At 41.2% G+C, this 22,855-nt stretch overlaps 1 protein-coding gene across 2 annotated transcripts in view; it reads left to right on the top strand.

Moving 5' to 3' along the window:
- Positions 1 to 22,855, top strand: part of flt1 (fms related receptor tyrosine kinase 1) — a 40,267-nt gene that overhangs the window by 3,081 nt on the left and 14,331 nt on the right. The window contains exons 3-13 of one of the 2 annotated variants that reach the window (XM_063483686.1): positions 725 to 930; positions 2,572 to 2,696; positions 5,671 to 5,836; positions 5,943 to 6,079; positions 6,429 to 6,600; positions 6,804 to 6,921; positions 7,259 to 7,428; positions 7,545 to 7,692; positions 16,517 to 16,640; positions 17,136 to 17,244; positions 20,603 to 20,905. In XM_063483686.1, the coding sequence (XP_063339756.1) occupies positions 725 to 930; positions 2,572 to 2,696; positions 5,671 to 5,836; positions 5,943 to 6,079; positions 6,429 to 6,600; positions 6,804 to 6,921; positions 7,259 to 7,428; positions 7,545 to 7,692; positions 16,517 to 16,640; positions 17,136 to 17,244; positions 20,603 to 20,905 (1,778 nt within the window). Of the gene's footprint in view, positions 1 to 724; positions 931 to 2,571; positions 2,697 to 5,670; positions 5,837 to 5,942; positions 6,080 to 6,428; positions 6,601 to 6,803; positions 6,922 to 7,258; positions 7,429 to 7,544; positions 7,693 to 9,509; positions 11,070 to 16,516; positions 16,641 to 17,135; positions 17,245 to 20,602; positions 20,906 to 22,855 lie in introns of those variants that run through there. The other variant, XM_063483685.1, reaches the window with a different exon arrangement.

Genomic DNA, 22,855 nt, shown 5'->3' with positions numbered 1-22,855 from the left:
GGTGGTAAAAGTGTAACTTCCAGGAGGAAAAAAGCCTTTTAAAACGTGCATGCGGTGTTTATGTGCTGATAGCCACTGAAATTAAAGTCAGTTTGGATAACGTTATTAACTAACTGCCCAAAATAAGTATCCAGAATTGTTTTCGGATGGGTGCCTGCTGCTAAGACTTAGAAGGATTTTGGTAGAGAGATCTGAGCCAGGCATCCGTAGTTTGGATAAAGGGGCTGAACCTGGGTTGGGATTGAATGAGACAGTCACCATGACTGATATCTGGTTAAAGAAGTCTCTTAATGAAGGCACAGAATTACGAAAACTCTTAAATAAACACTAGAACTCCATTGAATAAAAATAAACCATCAGTTGTTGTGCAAGCACCTTACATCTTTTTCCACCTACTTCTTGTTCCTCATTCTTTCCTCTCCAGTTTGTGCATCTCATACAGCAGCTTAAAAGCATGAGTCAGTTTTTCCATTGAAACAATTTCTTCAACATTTACTAGTGATCCTTTTTCTAAATAAATTACAAGCGCCTATTATTACATGTTATTGCATGCTTACCACATGGAGCTAAAACAGAATGAGATTGTAATGTATTATAAGTCCATTAGAGTCCAATATATATCTTCATCTTCCACACACATGTTGAAATCATCTTTGGATAAAGGGATACAGTTACAGTGATGTAAGCTGTAGAGGGTTACCAACTCGCTGTAACTGTTGACCAGGGGTCGCTGGCAGCTGAGCTGGACGTTCCCAGCAGGCTTGGACAGAGATCAGGTGGAAGTGAGTGAATCTCGCTGTGGAAGGACGAGCAAGCATTACTGCAGCCAGGTGAAAGTCAGCAGCATCCAGGCCCAGCACACCGGCCTGTTCCGCTGCAGGTACCAGGACAAACCCCATAAACAGACATCCATCTACGTTTATGTCACAGGTAAGACACTGCTACCCCGGGCACTTTTTTCTTTTCTGCGTTATTTTTTTTTAAATAGCTGTTTTTAGCCCACTCATTGAGAAGCCCTTCACTCATTCACCCTGCCATGTGTATTGTTTGTAATGTCAGGTTAAACAGGATGCAGTGGGCGCTAAATACAGACCAATGCCAGTGAGCCAATTATATCTAAACACTGTTTGTCCTAACAACACATCCTTCTAGATGACTCTGGCACAGTTTCACTGCCCTCCTCCCCTGCCTCCCCCTTTTCTCATCCCTGGCCTACCTCCTTTTTGTCTATATATAAATTCTTCTTCTTTTTTTTTCTTTTTTTTTTACTTTCGTTTACGTGCTACTTCGAGGCCAGGAATAGCCCAGCTGCTGAAAGGCTCAGGCCCGGGCAGAGTTTCCCAGGGCATCAGCCTTATCTGCTCTGCTCAGCCTTGCTTGAAGCATCCTGTGCTATGGGAAGGAGGGGAAGGGCTCGAAGGGGGTGTGCTGGGAGGGAATGTCGCTGTGTCTCTACAAGGTGGCGGCAGGGTAGTGTGTGGAAGTGTGTGTGTTTGTGTGTGTGTGTGTGTGTGTGAAGAGCTGAGAAGGATAAGATGAAGGGCAGTAGCTCAGTGGTATCCAGGGGCAGAGGAGGCATGATGTCTGCCCAGCCAGCTCCTCCCTGTCCTGGAAGGTGACGCTGCTCAGTCTGCGCAATTATGAGGCAGAGTTGGGCTGGAAGCCAGGGTCACAGGGCACATTACTGTTTAGCCAACAGGACCCTCGGGAGCCATCAATCGCTCAGGTCACCATGTCCATTAAGAGTCAGACTTGGCCTGCGGCTCTGCTCAGACATTTGCCTCCCTCCCCGACTTCTCTATTAGGAATCAAAGCAGAAGAAGGAAGCCTCCAGTCTACTAGTCCTTGGGGTACTTTTGTTTGAATGTTCAGAGATTTGCTTTCCTTGAATAACACCCTATGGTCACAAACAATACAGCGAGCAACACCCACACCTTTGAATGGCACAGCGCTTTTACAGTAGTCGAGCCGAGAGGAGAAAACACAGAGAAGCCGTTTGATTGCCTCCAAACAATCTGAGTGTTTATCGTTGACTACAGACAGTCATTTGCTGAATGGGTATTCAGTGAATGTTTAGGAGTGTGTCTGTTTGCTTTTGTTTGTTGTTGTTGAGACTGATATTGGAAGTGTGTTTGTGTGTGTGGGTGTGTCTTGTGCAAAGAGGCAGTTTCTATATGTGTGCATGACTTTAAAAGTTGGCCCAAAATGATGAAAGGGATCTAAAAATGTGGAAACAGCAAGAGGAGTGATGCAACTGCTTGTTTGGAAATTTATTTACGGGCCTGTCTTTCACTTTATACATGCATCATTAATGGGACCAGAATGCAATATGAAGTGAATGCTAGCCAGTCAAGAACAAAACCAGGAGCAAAAGGTCCAGATTTTCTGCTAGATTTAACAGACAGGTAGCCACAAAGGAGCCACTCTGCTAATGCATAATTTTAACCTTAACTCCCCCAATATTTTTTTAACATATCATATATCTGTAAGAAAGACTCTTTATTCATGCATTTATTTTACACACTTAATATTGTACAATATGTATCCCTGACCGCAGTGTTTGGGTTTCAGACAGCCAGCAGCTATTCGTGGAGGGTGCAAATATGAGCCCAGACGTGTTGTACATGAAGGAAAAGGAGCCACTGGTCATCCCCTGCCGGGTCACCAGCCCCAACGTCACCACAGAACTAGTAAAGGTTTGTGCAGGAGATGTGTTTTATCTATCAAGTGACTGAACACCTTTTAAATTTAATGCACTGTGCATGGGTGCGGAGACCTGCTCTGCATCACGATCCATGTTCTGATTGTGTTTGGGCACTCGTGTCACACTTTGTACTTCTTCGCTCAATCGCTCACGTTCCGCTCTCTGCACATCATCGTTGCTTTGCCCAGTTTTTTCCATCAGGCCTCACATATGCACGCGATACAGTGTTCACTCATGTCTCCCTGTCCAGATCATTCGCCACATTGTTCTTATCTTGGCAGCCATTGCACTGTGGCGTGTGTGTCCGTTTGTTTGTGTCCGTCTGCGGATATGTGTGAAAGTGTGTGCGGATATGTTTGTGAGTGTTGGCGCTCGAGTGCTGAGTGAGGGGGAGAGCAGACAGAGTAAAAGTGCAAAGCGAAACTATTTGCGGGTTAATCAAACGTGATTCCCTGCTCATGTCTTTAACAAGCTCTACCTGTTTTTGAGGATTTTTACTGGGAACCACTGTTGGCACTGTTTTTACCTCTGGAGACAGGACATGGGGTCTGGAGTGCCCCACTGGCCACTGGCCAGCACCACTTCCCACATCTCACCCTCTACATCTTGTAGTAGGAACACTGGCTGCCAACTTCCTCCAACTGATGCTTTAAACAGCTGGACAGCCTGGTGGAGGAAGCAGAGGTAGCTACTGTTGGCCCCAATAGATCAAAGTAGAGTCTATTCTCTTTAATCAGGAGCATTCGTCATTAAAATGACGGTTTGTGCGTCACTATTGGAAAATGATATCTACAGTCAACAAGTTATAAAACATACAGTACTGGCTCAGGTCGAGACAGTGAAAGAAGGCTAAGTAAGTGTTGGTTATTCTGCTTTTGGATGCACAAAACAGAAAGAATACATTGAAGAGTAAAGGCAAACTCAGCAGTTTAGTACTGCAATTACAGTAAAGAAAGTGTGTAAAATTAGGCCAGCAGCAGCAGCATGGATTTATCTTTTTTTAAGTCAACTACATCTTTCATCATGCAAATTTCATGTTCATCCATCCACTCTTTGTTAAGCCCTTTAATTTCCCTCCATCTGCATTTGTGGAGGTCAGTGGCTGAAGCAGACTTTAATGCCAAAGTAAGAAATAGTTCTTTAGATATTCTCTGTTTGGACCAGCACACCCAAAGCACTGACACGTTAACAAAAGAACATGAGAAATATGAAGGAATTTTAGATTCTTGTGATTTAGATCACAGGAAGTCCAAAAAATTGGACAAACTAAGCCGTGCATGTCACATCCACATTCTTCCTGCCTCCATCTCAGTGCTTGGATCAGCTAAGGTAATTATTCTAAAAATAGCTGTCCTCTTCTTCCTTGATATCCCTCCTCTTCCCCTCCGGTTTCTGGTTGTAACCTGGAACCCACTCGCTGTCACTGGAGTGTTTTTTTCCTGGAAGGACTTTGCACTTTGCCTGCTTGTCTAGTATGACCCTTCTCGAGAAGAACAATGCGCAGGAGGTTCTGCTCTCTCGCTCTAGCCGTGAAAGTGACCGGGAGGTGCGGGATCACGGGGTCGACCAGGGGTTCCAGTCAAAATGTCTATATCCTGTAGTAACAGGATGCGAGGAGATGGACTGGAGTCACGTTTTTCATATCCTGCCAGACTCTTTTGCTCCTCCCCTTTTCCCTCCACTTTTTTCTTCATTTTCACCGATTCTCAGCATAGGCATTGGAGTAAGAATGGCACACAGGGTGCTAGAGCTCACGGGCTGGGTGTCATTGAGTTCAGAAGAGGAAGAAGTGAGGAAGTATCTATTTTAAAGGCCTGGGACAGGAGAAGGAAGAGCTCAGTGCTGTCTCGGGGGGGGGGGGGTCACATCACTCTGGGAGGGGGATATCAACCAGTTCACATCAGGGGTGCACGAGAGGGGGAAACTGTTTGTGTGTGATGCTGGTGGAGGAGGGCTCTACCTGTTCCCTCGGGAGAGGGTGGGAGGCTTCCACCATGTCACAGAAACTCTAGTAAACATTTCCTTGTAGCGACTTCCAAGAAAACAACAAGGTTGTTCAGTTATACAAGGTAGGCAAGAATCATAAAACAAACACTGTGGGATTGTAGGCAGCCTCATTCTTCTGGAGGTCTTTATCTGAAAGAAGCTGCACAGCATCCCAGAGGACTTATCTCCCCCAAGCCCGAGGATGATCTGTCCATTGAAGTGAAAACAAAAGCTCAAATGACATCAAGTGCATGAATTTCTTGTTGTTCAGCAAACTTTTGGTTGTTGCTGCGTGATTGCCTGGCAGCATGACCACAGCATGAAGAAACTGGAGCTACCCAAAACCTGCTGGGGCTCAAGGAGAACATGCAAACTCCTCACAGCATGGATCCACTTGCTGTGAATCAACGGCGCTAACCGCAGAACCAACATGATCCCGGCACCTCTACTTTTGTTTTTAAAAACATTGCTTTGAGAGAAACGTCCAAAATGAGGCTTGACTTGGACTAAAGTTTTAAAGTAAAGGTTGATTTTCAACATTTTCATCCCACTGGTAACTGTTCAGGAGCTTTTTATCATGTCCCATTATCAGCTGTATGAATACATTATTTGATGTCTATCTTCAGCTTGATTTAACACAAAACTGTTTCACATCTAATACATAATCTGAATTCATACTTGTTTTCTGGAGCAGGCAGATGCCTCTGCCTCAAAGCAAAAAAAAAAAAGAAGCAAAGTCACTGTTGCAAAGGACAAATAGTCACAAATTACAGTTATTTTACTCATAGGTACAACTAGGTTCTTTCCACATTTGTAACGTATCATGTGTTCACATTTCAAAGTTAATCACCATGACTTGTATCTTGAGCCATGACAATTGTTTGTTCAGTGTGGTTAAACTGTGTCATCGCTTCTGTGCTGTAGACTGTGGTGCAGTCAGACGTGTGATGGGTGTTGTTTTCTCCTTGCCTCTTTCACAGTACCACAGCCGCAGCTTGAGTCCAGACCAGAGGAACATTATCTGGAACAGCAGGCGAGGCTTCACAATCAGATCTCCCACCTTCTTTTACATCGGCCTCTTCTTCTGCCAGACCACTGGGGACAAAGTCCGACACCAGTCACGCAGATATTTTGTACACAGAATAGGTCAGCAAGCTCTTTCTGCACCACTATTTAAATCACGTGTTTACATATATGTGTGCATCAATGGTTTTTGTGCAAAATCCCTGATATTCTACTTTTTTTGTCTCAGTGAATAAAATCAAAGATGTGCGTCTGAACAGCAGTGAACATACACGGGCCTTAAAGGGACAGCGACTGGTCTTGAACTGCTCTGCCACTGCAGAGTTGAACACCAGAGTCAACTTTACATGGGACTACCCTGGAAAGGTCAGAGCTACTTTACAGTCTTTGGAGATGAAAGAAGCACAAGTTTAGACGACAGATGACCTTTGATAGGGAAGAATCACCTTTCTGCCTCACTTGGTCTATCAGCCAAGCATGCTACATCTTATACTCAAGTAAACTTGAGTATAAGATGTATACTGATATTTATTTTTCAGAGTAAAATAAGTGGAAGGTATGTAAGTAACACAAAAGCACTGCCTGTGCAAATTAGGGGTGTAATTAATGCCATTATTACTGATTTATAACAAGTGCATAACTCTTTCCCCTTGCACAATCAAAAGATTACCCTTCAGTGTTAATCTCATGGGTCTTCTGCCGTGTTATCCTGCAGAGAATCAATGCCGGCTCAACTTTCAAAAGGCTCGTGAAACATCAAACAGAAATGTTGTTCTACAGTATTCTGACCATCCCGAAGCTCCAGCGTTCAGACCGAGGCCGCTACACGTGCCGCGTCACCAGTGGTGATCAAAGCCAGCACAAACAAGTCAATGTTATTGTCTATGGTGAGTTTCCTTCACTGACCCATCCCGACATTCAGGAAATTCACCGGCAGTCATGTGCTAGGATTACTCATTCCAGTCATGCTTGCTTAATTTTTTTAAGTTTCTGTGACCAGCGCATACTTTATCACAGGCTCCAGAACGTCACAGCGGTTTCCAAACTTTGACGTCAGCTTTTTTAATGCACATTTTTTCCTCATTTTCAGACCGACCATTTATCAACCTGAAACCCAGAAACGGACTGGTGATGACGGTGCAAGCAGGAGAGAAATCTTATAAAATCTCTCCCAAACTGCGAGCGTTCCCGGCCCCAAAAGTCATTTGGTAAGTGATCAGAAATACTCCTGTATCCTCAGAGTTTAAGTCCACCTAACAAAATTTGTGACTTCAGAGCTTCTTCTTTAGTGTTCATACCTCTCGAGTGTTTTATTTATTTAAGCTTTACCTCCTTTAACCTGGAAGCTTATCTCAGCTCACTTCTTAATTTCTTGGAAAGAGATTGGAATGACTTCCCAGTAAAATATGACTCATCAGCACTTTAAGTATTCCAAGTTATTTCCTTCCCTGCAACTTTGTTTCATCCTTCAGACCCTACCTGAAGCTTTTCGGAAACATCCCTCCTCTCCACTTTACTCAGAGGTCTATTTTTTTTTCCTGGCAGGCTGAAGGATGGCAAGGTTGCAGCAGAGCAATGCTCCAGATACCACATGAGTGGGAATTCCCTGGTTATCCGGGATGTTGCAGAAGAGGATGCTGGGAAGTACACGGTCCTCGTACGAAACCAGGAACACAGACTCTACCAGAATCTCACACTCACACTTGTGGTTAACGGTGAGAAACAACAACAACAAAAATACTTCTTCAGGTCTAACAGTCCTGTCCTCAGAAACATTAAACCTTCTCACTTTTTTTTATCATGTTTATCTCGGCATCATCTCGTCTTGCAGTGAGTCCAAAAATAGGGGAGAAAGCGGTGTTGCTGCAGGACCCGGGCTCCGTACCACGGGGGAGCAGACAAGCCCTGCGCTGCACATCCCACGGAGTCCCTCCTCCACACATCCAGTGGCTTTGGCATCCCTGTCCGTCTAAAGGCCTGTAAGTACCCAGAACATCACAACCTTACCAGCACTAAGCACTAAAGCACTAAACTAATTTATAAAATCCATTAAAATGTATAATTTTCTATACTTTATAAATTCTTAAATAAAGGTAGTTGGTTTCCTAGTATGCACATAATTAACCAGAAGAACAATACAAGCAAAATTTAAAAATCATACAGCTATACAGAGCTTCAAGTGCTTTTATTATAGTAAAATTTGGCACCTCAGAAATTTTTAAATTTACTTCACATACTGTGCATAATTAACCTGCAAAAATGTAAAAAAAAAAAGGCTTTTTTTTTTTTTTACCTTTTTGGCCGCAAGGTTAAAAATATTAATAACATTATAACATTTCATGTGCACATAGAATAAATAATGATGTTTCTTTTATGTTACTCATTGGAGTGTGTGTGTGTGTGTGATTTTTCTTTTTGTTGTAAAACGAGACATGTTTTGTCTATTTCTGCGTGTGTTCAGACAGCGTTTCCTTCTTGTAACCAGAACAGATGCCTTTGGGGGCCTTTCATGTGCGGGAATGTGTGAAAATGTGTGTGTGTTTGTGTGTGTGTGTGTGTGTGTGTATTTCATCGGGCCAGTGTTTGCATGTTTGTTTGATTGTGCAGCTCTTTCTCATATTTTTGTTCTCTTACTGTCCATGTGTCCTTTCCATATGTTTGTTTAAGTTCATACAAATCTGCATCCTATGTGTGTGTGTGTGTGTGTGTGTGTGTGCCTGGTACATTCACAGACACAGTACACGTTGTATCTCAGACTTGAAAGGACAGAGAAAAAAAACACACTTCAATAGCAGCCAGTTCCGTGCTCTCAGTCACGATTTGTTGGTTTCCAAATCAAACGCTATGATTTAATGAATTTCCTGTCCAGGAGGCAGGGTGAGAGGCCTGTTTATTATTGTGATTGCACACTGCATCCTGTGATGCTTTTTCTTATATCTGACACACACTCAATATACAAAGTTCTCATGAGAAATGGCCCAGCCCGATGAAGCGAAGGGACAGTCAGCCTTAAACACACGCCAGTATCCAAGCAGGCATTTTGGCAGAAACATTGATTGAGCTGCTCTCGGAGGTCAAACACGTATTGTGTTCCTTACGAACAAGTCAGAAAGGTTAAGTATTACCTGAGAGCACCACAGCAGCTGCCCACGCTCTTTTGCCCCCTGAGACACACTGACATCACAACTGTACTTGACCCTTAACCCTGGCACTCTCACAAGGCGCCATGCCAATCAATCTCATCCAAATGCCAAAAGTTATCTACATAATGTACATTAGGATTGTCTCAGGCCACCTGGCAGCGCCAAAGTATGCAATCTTCAGTGTCAGAGTAAATCCAGGTCAAGTGAAGTAAGCTCTTTTGTTCATGCCGTTTATTGTATGTGTGACAGCACCTTTGTCTTGTTTCACAGTAAGATGTCAGATGCAATCTGCACATGTGAGGAATTTGGCAAAGCCCAGTTTTTAATCATCACTTAGATGAATAATTAGACTTTAAGCCATTTTTATTCCATTAATGTAATGTGATTTGTAGCAGTATTGTAATTACATAAACAAAGAGGCATAAAATAAACAAAAAGGCTGTATTTCCCAACAAAGTGGAACAGCAGAAGTTTTGTAGACCTAAAAAATGAGTCAAGCATGTTTGCACAGTAATTACACTGCAGATTACATTTGGCTTCTTAACTGGCTTTGTAAAGCTCTGTTCTGGTTCAGCTTCAGTGTCTGTGCTGATTGTATTTCTTTGGACTGGTACTTTTGGTTGGATCCTCACTGGGCCCCTTGTTCTTTGCAGCCCGGCTGCACCACCACAAGCCTGACGCCGTGCTGGAGGAGGCCCAGGGACAGTGGACCAGGCTGGGCCAGGCTGACGGGGGGCCTCTCGCCTGGGTCCTGGGTCCACTGCTGGGTCTGGCCCTGGGAACTGCAGCGCTCTTATCTGGCCCGAGCAGGAGGTGCATTGGGCTTCCTGCGCAAAAATCAGAGCGCTTTTCCTCTCGTTGTTTGGCTTCCTCTCCGACTCGAGACGCTTCCCAGCGGCGTGATTGTCCCTTCGTCTTCAAACGTGGCACGGCCCGCTTCCTCAAGAGCTTGATCTATTCTTGAGAGCACCCCCACACCCCTTCCCCAACTCGTCTGCCCCCTACACATACCTCTAAACCCCCTTCCATCACCAGCCCTGACCTGCACCACAACCCAGCATCCTTCACCTCTACAAAAGAAAAACTCCCCATCACCTCCCACCCTGGAGCCCTCCCCCTACATCACCGCCACCTCCACACACTCATCGGTGCCTCTCGACAGCAGCCAAAACCCTCAGTGACATCATCAGTGATCCATAGTGACAATCGCAAGCTCGGTATACTGGAAAATGAGTAAAGTGACTTGGAACACTGCTGAGCAGTGATGACCAGGAGATACAAAAAACCAGGAGTTATATACGCCACAACACTAAGGATATAAGGACACCTGCTTCACTGATTATTTATTTCCTTCCTTTTTCCAGTTTAAGTCTCCCCGCTACACCAGGCTGTCCTGTAGTTTGATGCTTTTTATATTTCACAGACATTTGAGCCAGAAAAAGTGCAATTCCACCCATCCACAGCCACATTTCTGGAGCTGCTTTGCTTGTTTTTTGTGTCCTAGAGTGGTACTAAAATGGGTGCATGAACCGTGCCTGCCTGTCCCAAGCCCCGATCTGATTTTGACATCCAAAAGAGAAAAAGAAAAAAAGCTGTGAGTTTCTGTTGCGATTTTTTAAACCACCAGTAGAAGATCAGTGTGCTTACTTTGGACGGGCAAAAAAGGAGAGAGGACATGCTTTGTGCTGTTCACTATGGGATTCCTTCAGTTCTCTATTAACAGACTAAGTGTCTGCAGATACCTACCATGTAGGAAGTCTGAGAAGGCCAGAGACGATCCTGTGTCGGTCACTATCATCCCATATCAAAATGTCTCATTTATGTGTCATATGGTGTCAGTATAACAGCCCTGTTGTCTTTGTATCGGAAGTTAATTAAAATCTAAGTGTATGCGTGATACTACAAGCCATTTTATGAGAATGAGTAGCATAAGTGTTTGAATAAAGTCCATTTGTGCATGTGAGCGTAAAGAGGGCGACAGTGTGTGTGCTTGCGCACAATTGTGTGTGTGTGTGTGTGTGTTTGTGTATCCTATTCTACGGGTGTCTGCTAATGTGATTAATTGCTTGTATACAGATGTTCTATGAGTAATATATGAATCTAATATTTAATAATTTTATACAACTAACTTACATATGACAATATTTGACTCTGTATGACTCTCTTAAGCTGTACTGAAGTGTTATATCAGTTGTTTGTGTTTTTTTGCATTAAACCTTGCTTATATTTGTGTATTCGTTTACATGCGCCACGGTTATTTTGGGGGGTTGGGGGCTAAGACAGGAACACACAGGGACAGCAGTAAAAGTGTATTTTAAGCAACATAACAGGAAAGGAAGAAAAGGCAGCAGATGACCCCTCTGATACACAACTCGAAGCAGTCCATTCATATACCCAAGCAGCCGCTGCTCACCCTGTTTGCAAGCACACACTGTGTGAATGTGGTGTGTCTGCGTGCATATATAGAAATTTATATGTGTTCATTTTCTGTATCTAACCATGTTCATGTTCACGCATCCATCTAACTAATTCTATGTGTGTGTGTGTGTTTGTGTGTGTGTGAGGGCGACTTTGAGTCAGAAAGTGTTTCCTGAGAGGCGTGGGAGTATTAGCTGGGTGGTATGGTACTGTAGGTGTGGGTGTCTGTGTGCATTCGCATAGCATGTGTGTGTCAGGCCCTTGGTGTCATGCACAGGGTGGGTCGCTTGTGTAACTCGCACACTATCTCGATGCCAAGAGGAAGAGCAATCAGTGAGCAGAGAGGAACCGAAGACAGGGAGGAGCTCAGGGCAGACAGAAAAAGATGACGACAAGGATACAGACAGAGACAGAGAGATGAGAGGAGGGGGGCAGTGACACATCCATAAACAGGCAGAGCATCAGTGAACAAAGTGGAAGTGATCGTTTACAAGCGGGAGGAGAGTTAATGTCTTAAAAAAAAGGAGGGGGCATCCTTTTATAAGGTAGCTGTTTTATAAAAAGAAAAAAGAAATCACCCCTGCACACAAAGTCCAGGTTTGTTTATTTCTGCTGCAAAACTGGCCATTTAGACATGGGAGTCTACAGGGATTCACTCACCTGTGGAGCCAGCCTCCAGTGGGTATGTGAGGAAACTTCAGTTTTCAGCCCAGTGGCTTGGTCTTAAAAATGTAATTCTGTAATAACAACTAGTGTTTTAAAAAGCTTTTATAGTAGAATTTTGAAACTAAACGCACCCTTATTATATTTTTCTGCGTATTTAAGTAACGCTTCTTCACTATTTAGGCTGTTTGTGTGCAGCCAGATGATCACCTGCAGTGTACTGAAAGTGAGGCACAAACAGGAGAGCTTGAATCTGTGGAGGTGAAGTCTGTACTTGTTGTGCTGAGGTATGTGAGCTACAAATACCTCAGCTTAAGATATTAACATTTGTAAATTACTGAGAATTTATACATTGCTCAGGATTTCCCCATTTAAACTGGCTTCACATTAGTGGTTGACACGAATAATTAACAGTTCAGTAAATGTTAGCTTAATCACTTGAAGTCAGTTTTATTTGAACAGGAACATACACGTACACGTAAACAGAGAACATAGTAAAGATCATAAGTGAAAAAAAATTAGTCAGAAAATTTTAATAAAAACACTAAAAATTTTTTTACCAATGATAAAAAAAAAACTGTCACTGTAACAGAAAAAAATTATAGTGAGCTCAACCAAACCAAGAGAGACCAAAATTCCTAAAAATCTAAAAATAGTGAGGTATTTAGAGGTGATTTTACGTTGTCAGCTGAACAGCTTCTTCTGTGGGAAGGTACGCTGTTTCAGAGCCCAAGGGCAATAACCTCAAAGGTCGCCTTTAGCTTTTACGTGAGGGCAGTGAGGGAAGTCATTGGAATGATGACCTCAGTGACCTGGAGGCGAAATACTGAGTTAAAAGATCAGTATCGTGGAGCTAATCTATTGTTTAAAATCTATTCAAAACTTCACAAGCAGCCAGTGCGGCCGAGTTAAAACAGGAGTGATCTGCTGCAATTTGAGCCATCTGCAAGCGAGAGAAATGAGCAAACAGACTCATTTCCCCTTTAACCTCCTAGGACCTGGCGTCCACATATGTGGACATCACATTTTGGGTTATTTAGACCAAAATACTCAATTTTGCTCTACAAGGGCCTGATATCCACTTACGAGGACATTATACTGCTACTGTTCTATCGAAAATTTAAACAAATATCCTCATATGTGGCTCTCATTTTTCTTAGAAACAAAAATTAGGTTAAAAAAAATCTAGTTCTAGTTCATTCATCAGGTCCCAATCAGCCCAAATATCAAAGAGAAATTGGAAATGCATGCCGTGGAAGAGTTCAGGTCTTAAGAGGTTAAACATATCAAAATTGTATTCACTAGATGAAATGAAGGTGCAATATTTTTTTCACTATAATATAAAATATTTTAGATATTTTGTAATAACATCTACACATTTTTTAAAAATCAAAAAGTTGGCACATAAATCTCAACATGAATAATTAGCAAGCATAAACGTTGAACATTTGTAAAGGTTGCCTTTTTTTGACACAAGACATTGTAAGATATTTCTTAAAATCTGAAAAGAATATAAATAATAAATAAAAATAATAAACTTTAGAAAAAATATATGATTGACTATATGGTCCTCTGAAGCTTCTGAGGATTTCTTTGCTTGTTGATTTACAGCAAAAAAAAAAAAAAAATCTGATTATAGTGTGGGTTTTACTCACTGTAATGAGTTAATTGTTGTTTTCAATAGCAGGTCTGGGCCAGAGTGGCAGCGCAACTACACAATCAGCTTGTTGCAATCTGGTTTTGCAAAAATTAGGCAAGGTCATCAAATCCATTTTAATTTGACCCTGAGAAAGTGGCACCGCTGGGTATATATATATGGATATATATATATAGAGAGAGAGAGAGGTTTTATGTTTCAGTGTTAACCTGAATATGTGGGCTCAGAGACGAGCTGTGTTCAATGATAGTTGTTTTCAGAGGTGTTCCTGCAACACGTCGTGCAGTGATTTCAAACTTGTTTCTAATGTAGATCTTACTTTCAGTTTTGCTTTTTGCTCAATACTGAAAGTCTGTGCTTACTTGTTTTTTTTATATGAAACTCCCCAGTTCTTTGTAATTTCATGTTGAGAAACATTTTACATTGCTCTGTGCACACACAGTCTTTCACAGAGTAGTGAATTCCTCCACATCTTCACTCCTAACATTACAGGTTTCACCAGCGTTGCGTAACTTTTCCAGTGTATTGTTGCCTCACTGTCAATTTTTTTTTAAACGTTTTACGTGTGACTGTTGGTGCTAAATTTAAACATTTGCTCATCTTAATCATTTATTATTGAATTCAATAGAATTTTATTTATTTAGAGCCAAATCACAACAACAGTTGCTATGAGCAATGGAAAGGAAAAACCAGACTCGGGGAGGGGCGGCCATCTGCCGCGACCTGTTAGGTTGAGGGATGGAAAACAAACAAAGGCACGCTGTGAACGAAAGCCAGATTTTAATAATAATTAAATGCAGAAATGTGTATTAACACAGAGCGAGTGAAACAGGTGACTGAAGAAGAAACACTCAGTGCATCATGGGAGTCGCCCAGCAGCCGAGACCTATTGCACCATAACTAAGGGAGGACTCATGGTCACCTGATCCAACACTAACTATATATCCTAATATAGTGCATTTTTTCTGTTTTCCACTGATAAAACAGCTTTAACGATTCTATAAATCACAGGATTTTGCATTATTTTAATTTATACATCCTTCTATATTTAAATTGTGGACCGACAATCAAACAGAAGCCATACTGTTGTGTTTTTTTCAAATGTGAGCAGCTTGCCTCATAAATGCATCATCCTTCACTTAGTTTCAGTTCCTGAGAGGTGACATTATTATTGTTTAAAACTTTCCTAAAATGCAATTCACATGAAAGTTCAGCTGGTTTGATGCACCTTAGAAATTCAAGCTACCAAAGCAACAAGAAGCACAAATCATTTTCAGAGACAGCAAACTTCAACAGCATTCAGATAATAAATCCTTTAAATGTTTGTTTGCTTTTAAGCAACGCTTGAATGCAGTGTGACTGTGTTTTCTCCAGAAACATCACTTATATAGTAGAAATAATTATATCCATGCATTTCCTTATAGCTAAAATATTTTAAATTTTGATCTGAATAGTTAAAATTTTGAATAAGCACTATAGTTATTATTTCCATCAAGAAGTTTATGCCTGTAGGTCTGCAAACATGATCGGTCGGAAGGTTTTGAATGAATTCTGATAAAAAATTTGTGTCCATTAAAAAGAGGCGTACATCCACCAATGTCTTCAAAGTCAACTTAATGATTTATTGGTCAGGATTCGACAAAATAACTTATAAACTTATAAAAATAAACTATGATTCTTACAATTGTAGTGTGTTGTCACAGGTTCATATATTGTGTCACATTTGATCTCTCCTTTAAGGGTCAATAGAGCGATCTGAAGGTCAAAGTGATTATAATGGTTCTTACTGTCATTGTTTGTACTGACAGCATCCAGGCACATAAGGTGTTACATATGAAAATTATGTTATTATGACTTTGTTATGTACACTGCACTAATTGTTTAAGTAATGAATTATTTGTATACATGTACAATTTTCCTGAATATGTTTTTGGGGTTGTTTTGGTAAACGAGATCAATTTATGGTCAAAATCTTTTTTCACTTGATATATTTTACCAAACATTTAAACACAAACAAATTTCACTAAATTACTCTAATTGTATATATTATATACAAATAAAAAAATCATACTCAAAATTATATCAAGTTTATTAAAATAACGAAATCCTGCACTTATTTTTACTACACTGGAAACACCTTAAAGTATGTTTAAAAAGGAAACAAAATGAATATCTACAGAACACGATACTATTAACATCATTATTATATTGCAAAGAAATAACTCACTCCTGGTTGTATTTTTGTATCTCTTTACATCACATCATATTTGATCTAGATAATTTCAATTCATGAATTTAGCATTTCCTACACAGACTAATTACAAGAAATGGAAAAAAAACCGAGGGATGATCTTCTCTCCTAGAGTTGTGAAACTAACTGATCAAGCAGTCTATGTGTATTAAGGCCCCACCCAACTCTTGTATAATTTAAGAATTTTTTCGTCATGAGGTGATGTGCGTAAATAACCAAAAAGCGTCTTGCATAAGCTCAAGTTCCCACAGCTCCTCCGGTGTGTAATCTATGGATTTAGACTTGCAAGAGTCATTGAGGGACAGGAACTCGTGTCCTGGAAATGTGGGCTAATTTGTTAAGAATAGAAGGAAGTTAATCGGCAGGATGACAATACCACCTCTGCATCCTTCATAGATGAACAATCCAACATTACATAGCACTTCAAAGATCCACTATTGTCAGCTTGCAGGGCAGGGAAAGACGACATGAGGCTATTGACAAAAATGTGGTGATAGTAACGATGATGTGATTCATGGTTTAACATCAAGCAGCAGCTGTCAAAGCGTTTTCCTGATGTTCTGCTCTTCCTCCTGCTGAGCACAGCTGAGAAAAACACTCGCACACCTGGAAGCAGCCAAAAATTATTTTTGTCAAACACAGCTGAGTCCCTCTCTTCCTCCGCCTTCAAGGTGTGTTTGTCCCACGTCTTCCTCACTATGGAGCCCTGTGACAGAGAGTCTTCCCGCCTCGTCTACACACAACCACATCCTGAGTGTTACGCACAGAGAGGAAGTGCTTCGGGGGAAGAAAAGGGTAAGTAAAGAACAGAAATACACACTGGGACTGACAGAAAAGCTGTGATTGGCTAGAAACAGGCTGTCTAGTTACATTAGTGTAGAAAATGAGCTTTAAAAAAAATCCCAGTTTGCTCTATAGGAAAAATTTCATGTCCAAATTCTGGCATATTCCTTTCCTGCAGGTGCACTAATCCAAAAAGAGTGTGCATAATATTTTAAACCTCTTATTAAAGGGACACTCCACTGCACATGCTTGCAGATTCACTCGTAGTAAAGTCTCTCCTGCACACACTTGGAGCTTCTCACCTATAATACGAGTGTTGACCTACTAAGTTGGAAATGGGCAAGAGGTCTGGCTCAGAGACCACTATTGTCTTCTCAGTGAGCCCATGGAAAACATGATTCCTGCCATCAGTGGCAGAGGTAATGAGCCTGAACTTTATGAATGTGGGTGTTTTTCATAATGTCCTAAGTGCCGGTTTGTTCATGCGGATGTTTGTGCTCTCCATAGACGGTGGGGGTCCTGACTGTCGCAGAGGCCTTTGTGTCTGGAGTGTATCGCTGCATCGCCTCCAACTCTGCGGGGGCAGACCAGCTAGACATCCACTTCTACATCACAGGTGATCCCAGACAAGATCAATCATTGTGGGAGTTTTCTTTCCTTATTCCCACATCATAAACATGGAGTAAAGCTTCTGCTTGATCCTTTGTACATTAACTCAAAGTCTCTTTATGCAGAGCCTGCATGTTCCCAAAATAGAAACACCAAACTATCTTATACTGTATTTGATTATTTTACCCATTCAAATATATAGTTAGATTTATTTTAGTTTTTTGCAGATTTGTCTCTGCACACCACTGTAGTGGAATTTCAAACATTCAAGATGAAATTGCAGAGCAGACTCTCAGATTTAATTCAGGGACTTTAAAAAGGTATTGCATGAATTGTTTAAAAATGACAGCTTTTAACACAAAGTCCACCCTTTTTTAGACACTCAATTGGAAAAACTAACATAATCTTAAATATAAGGATTGTTTTTAATATTTGGATAAAAATCCTCTGCAGTCAGTGACTCTCTGTAGTGTAGAACCCATGAACATCACCAAATGTTCTGTTTTCGCCCCTAAGATGCTTTGCCAGGTCTGCAGCTGCCTTCGGTATGTGGGTCTCTGTGCCTTCAGTTTTGTATTTAATACCTGTGAAATGTGCTCTATTGGGTTGAGATCAGGTGAATGACTTGGCCACTGAAACATATCCCATTTCTTTGACTTAAGAAACTCTTGGGTTGCTTTTGCAGTTTGCTTTGAGTCATTTGCACTGTGAAGCACTGTCCGATCAGTTTTGTGCCGTTTGGCTGAATCAAAGCAGAGAATAGAGCCCTGTACACTTTACAATTCATCCTACTACTTCTAGCAGCTCTCACATCATGAATGTACAATAGTGGCTTAATTCCTTTGGCAGCCATACATTACTATTCTGTCATGAGTGGCTTAAAAGCTGTGACACATAATCAGACCATTAGTCAAGTAAAACAACAAAAACATTTTATTTGAATTCAGCAAAACTCAATGAAGTTACAAAGGGAAAAAAAACATTCCTCAGTCAGTAAGTGAGTAGTGTTGGCATGTTTGCTTTTTGCCTAACGTGGCGAGTGAAATGTTATTTGGGTAGAGAGAAAAGGAAAAAGGTCGAGTTGTTTTTCCCCCTGAGGGAGTAAATGGAGTGCGCGTCTATACTGGTGAAGACTGGGCCGAGGTGTTCCCAGTCACTAATAACTCAACCACACCCGCTGTGCATCTCTAACACAAAACACACAAAGACAACCTGCCAGCACAGCAGCCAAAAGAGGCAGGTTCATCATGTTGTCTCCGCTATGTTTGACAGATGATGCGTTAAACTTCATGAGCTGTTTTCTCTTCATTCTGGTGCAAGTTTAACTTGGTTTTAATTTTTCCAAAGATCTTTTTTTCACCAGTGCAGGCTCTTTTAGTTTGTTTCCTGACAAAGTCTAATGCTTCCTTCTTGTTCCTGAATGTAACCAGTGGTTTGTACCTTTGCAAACCCTCTGTATTTACACCCATGAAGGTCTCTTCATTGTAGACCTTACAATGATGCATCTACCTCTTTGAGACTGTTCTTAACTAGATAATGTGATGGGATTTTTCTTAACCATGGAAAGAATTCTGCGATCATCCATTTTAGTCACCTTCTCTGGTCTTTTTGGGCCTTTTGGTGTTGCAGAGCTGGGAAGTGGATTCATGAATCATTATTTTTAAGGAGAGTAACAGATTATTTTGGGTTTTTTAGTCTAATGATAACTTAAGAGTTCAAGGGAAAAACTGCTTGTTGGCCAGTTGACCTCTTACTTCTGTGCCTCTGAAAATGTGGGACTGTGTGTAAGAATGGCTGTAAATCCTGAACAGTTAATGCAATACTTTTGCACAACACCTTGAATTAAAGCTGAAATCCACAAAGGCAAAATAACACACATAAAAAACACCTTTATTCAAAAACTTAACTGTAAATAACTCCATTACTAACATGAAGGTTAAAATCCTCTGAAATCTATGATTCATATTGATTTGCTTTTTACACCAATGCACACACACACATTCATACATTCCCTAATGCAGGGGTGTCGAACTCCAGGCCTCGAGGGCCGGCGTCCTGCAGGTTTTAGATCTCACCCTGGGTCAACACACCTGAATCAAATGATTAGTTCATTACCAGGCCTCTGGAGAACGTCAAGACATGTTGAGGAGGTAATTTAGCCATTTAAATCAGCTGTGTTGGATCAAGGACACATCTAAAACCTCCAGGACACTGGCCCTCGAGGCCTGGAGTTCGACACCTGTGCCCTAATGGCTGGCACATTTTCAGGGTTTTATGATGAACTTGAGCTTACAACATCTTTACTATGTTGTATGAAAAACAAAATACCCTTCAGTCAACATTAGCAGTAAATGAAGAGGCCATAAATATGTGCAAATGTGCAGACAAGCTTATTCGCATAATGATCATGTTTGAAAAACAAAAAAAGATAAGGATATTTTAATCAACAGGAAAATAAATCAAGAGTGAAAGGAAGTTGGAGATTGGTACAGATAAAGAAAAACAAATAGCAAAATATTACATAGACGAGGATTTAAATCTAAAGCTAGGGATGGGATGGTTGTGTCAGAGACCTGCAAGAATATTGCAGCAAGATCACCACACTGATATAAAAAGAGACCTTGATGTCTCAGAGCAATGGATTTAAATGGTTGACAATAAGAATAAAATAAAACTGCAGTCAGTATGATGCAGATATACTTAAAACCAGAAGTGTGAAATACTGTTCAGATACAAGAACTGAAGTAAAGCTGAGCAGAAATGTCTGCACAAAGATAGTTGAAAATACCTGGTAGCACATAACAGTTTGCATGCATCACGTACATTTCGTACTCTGTAGTTTTGCGTGCCATGTGAAGTGTGTTGTACAGGTAAAACCTGAGTGTGTATGTGTCTGCAGTCAGGCTGCGCTGAGCTTTTAGTGTGTGAGCAAGAGCGAAACAGGAACCTGGCGCTCTTATCGTTCCACTTCCCCGTGCAGCGCACTTCCTTGGACTGGCAGGTCCACTTTATTTCGGGAGGCCTTGGGGTGTTCGGGAAAGATAAACACTATCTGCCATCAGGAAACTCTCAAGCCGTTTCCACGGGAAGTTTCAGATGGCTAAAGTAAATAAAAAGCCTTTTTACTGTATTGCACTACCTGCTTTAACCCACAATGGCCATTCAACATAGTCATCAAAGGTTATAGAAATGAAGACTTGGTAGAATGAGCTCTCCTGGTTTCAGGCACCAGTCAGGATCCAGACTCGCATGTCGGGAAACTGAGACGGCTTATTCATCTCAGTGGAAGGTTATTTGTTTATACCTCATCCTTACTTCTTCTTTCCAACTAATTCATGTAATTCTCTGCTCTGTGTCTCCATCAGATGTCCCTGGAGGCTTCTGTGTAAAGCAGCTGGAGGAGGCCAGAGAGGGTGGAGACCTCCGCCTCACCTGTTTAGCCAATAAATACCTGTACACAGCACTGTCATGGCAGAGAGTGAACAACACAGAGGAAGCCCAGTCTCGCGGCTTGAATAATCAGCAGTTCACATTTGGAGAGTTCTCCAACTCACTGGTCCTGTTAATAAACAACCTGACGGCCAGAGACAGTGGAGCCTACAGATGCTCCGCCCGCCACATCGTCACCGGGCAGGAGACACACCTGGACACACAGGTGGAGGTGACAAGTGAGTAATCTCAACCTAATGCACTCATAAAGAAGAAAGCTTTTTTTTTACAGTACCCTTTTAAAACCACACAAAGTCAGATATATTTAATATTATAAATCCAGTCTTTTAACCTTCACACAGGAAGTATTTAGGAGTGAAATTCCACAGCTAGTTATTTGCTGGCTCATGCTAGAGGTTTTAAGTTCTTTGCCTTCTTACAAATAATGACATGCAAGGTTTGAAGTTCTTCCAGTGGGATAAATGAAATCAAGAGACATAAAGCTGCACAAAGCTTTTGAAGATTAGTGAAACCTATTGTAGTTTGAACTGTTTTGCTTATGGCGATCTTGAATATGTGTTTGCAGACCTACAGAAGGAGTTTAACTTAAAATTAGTTTTCTATAAAAAGAAAAGGAAAAAAGGAAATATTGGGGACATTTAAACTCACAGCCTCTTCATGTTGTTCTAGTACTTTATGTTGCACTTGTTTGCAAACACACACATTTGCAGAGGTCTTGCTGCTTGGGAATGGGTCCCCTTAGTTTCCTGGGGCCCCACCCTAGCTTTGCTCTTGCACTCCAGCTCAGCACCTCTTTCACGTGGGAATGAGCTCTTGACTGGAGGAAGAGCACACAATGGCACTTCCCACAATGCCACATTTACAGGCCCCTGCGCAGCGCTGCAGGAACAATCAGCCAATCAGACACTGTCAGGCCCCAGCCCTCGCAGACAATCATCAATTGTTGTGCAGGAGGAAGATAGAGGAAACAACAATCAGTTGCTGTGGTTAAGTGACTTTTCTTCGTGTCTTTTACGGCTGCTCTCAATACAATCAGGGCTTAGCGCGTCAACTTCCTCCCACAGGACACCCAGCAAGGGAATTACTAGAGATACGGGGTGACCAGGATGAAAGAAGTGGTGGTGGTGGGGCTGGAAAAACAAGAAAAGGGGAGAAACGGAGAAAAATGTAAAACATGGAGAGTATGAAGTCATCTGTTTTTATTATCATGTATCATTGTGCAGTTATAGTGTATAAGAGCTGTGTTGGCCTCATTGTATGCACTCACGCACAAGCAGCTGTCCGCACAATGAAAACGTTCTGAAATTAGTTTTGGTTTTTCTTTTGTTTTTAGTTCAATTCAGTTTCACTTCATTTCCGGAGTGATTTTTGATTGTTTCAGCTCAGTTTTTCTTGTTTCAAAATCCTTAGTTTTACTTTCATTTTTATTACTTTCACTTTTACTCCATTTATTTATCACTTCAGAACAGGAATCACTCTCTAGCTATGAATACACACAACACTTTCTGAACTCAAAGTTGTGTCATGTATACATCCAACGTCTTAGTAAAGAAAATGTACCAAAGCTTTGTCCGGAATGTTGCGTTGACGTAAATTAAGAACAATTCCTGGATATTTCTATTTTATTTCAGATGGCTTATTTTTTTTAACCCCTTCACACTGAATGAGTCAGATTTGTTACGTGAGTTTTTTGTATGTTTTTGAGACTCCTACAGCAGAAGTGTGAGTACCGCCCACACTAAAAAATTGCACGATACATTTTTAGCAATAAATTGAAGGGAAGAAATGTTGCAAATATAATGCAAGTTAAAACTCCAATCCAAATTCATGTTTTATTTTTTTATTTTTTAAATCTGTCATGAAGTTCAATAAAAACTAATAATAATAATAATAAAAAAATTTATTATTAGTTTTTCATATTTAGTTTGAGTTTTGAGTTTAATTTTATTAACCTTGAATTCACCCCATTGTTGCTGCTCTTTGTATTGCAGGGTTATTAATACAAAAAAGGCCCAAGAGGACCCAGCCTTCAGCTGAGTCACAGGTTTAAGGCAAGGCCACTCTTCCACGTGTGTCACTACCAGCGTTGTAGTTATTGTCCAAAAGTGGCACGGGTCCAGAAAACTATGGGAAACAAATAGCAGCAGTTTCAGTTTATCACAAAACTG

Source organism: Pelmatolapia mariae, linkage group LG9 (genome assembly GCF_036321145.2).
Source record: "Pelmatolapia mariae isolate MD_Pm_ZW linkage group LG9, Pm_UMD_F_2, whole genome shotgun sequence".
Lineage (NCBI taxonomy): Eukaryota > Metazoa > Chordata > Actinopteri > Cichliformes > Cichlidae > Pelmatolapia > Pelmatolapia mariae.
This window is presented reverse-complemented; position numbering and strand designations above follow the sequence as displayed.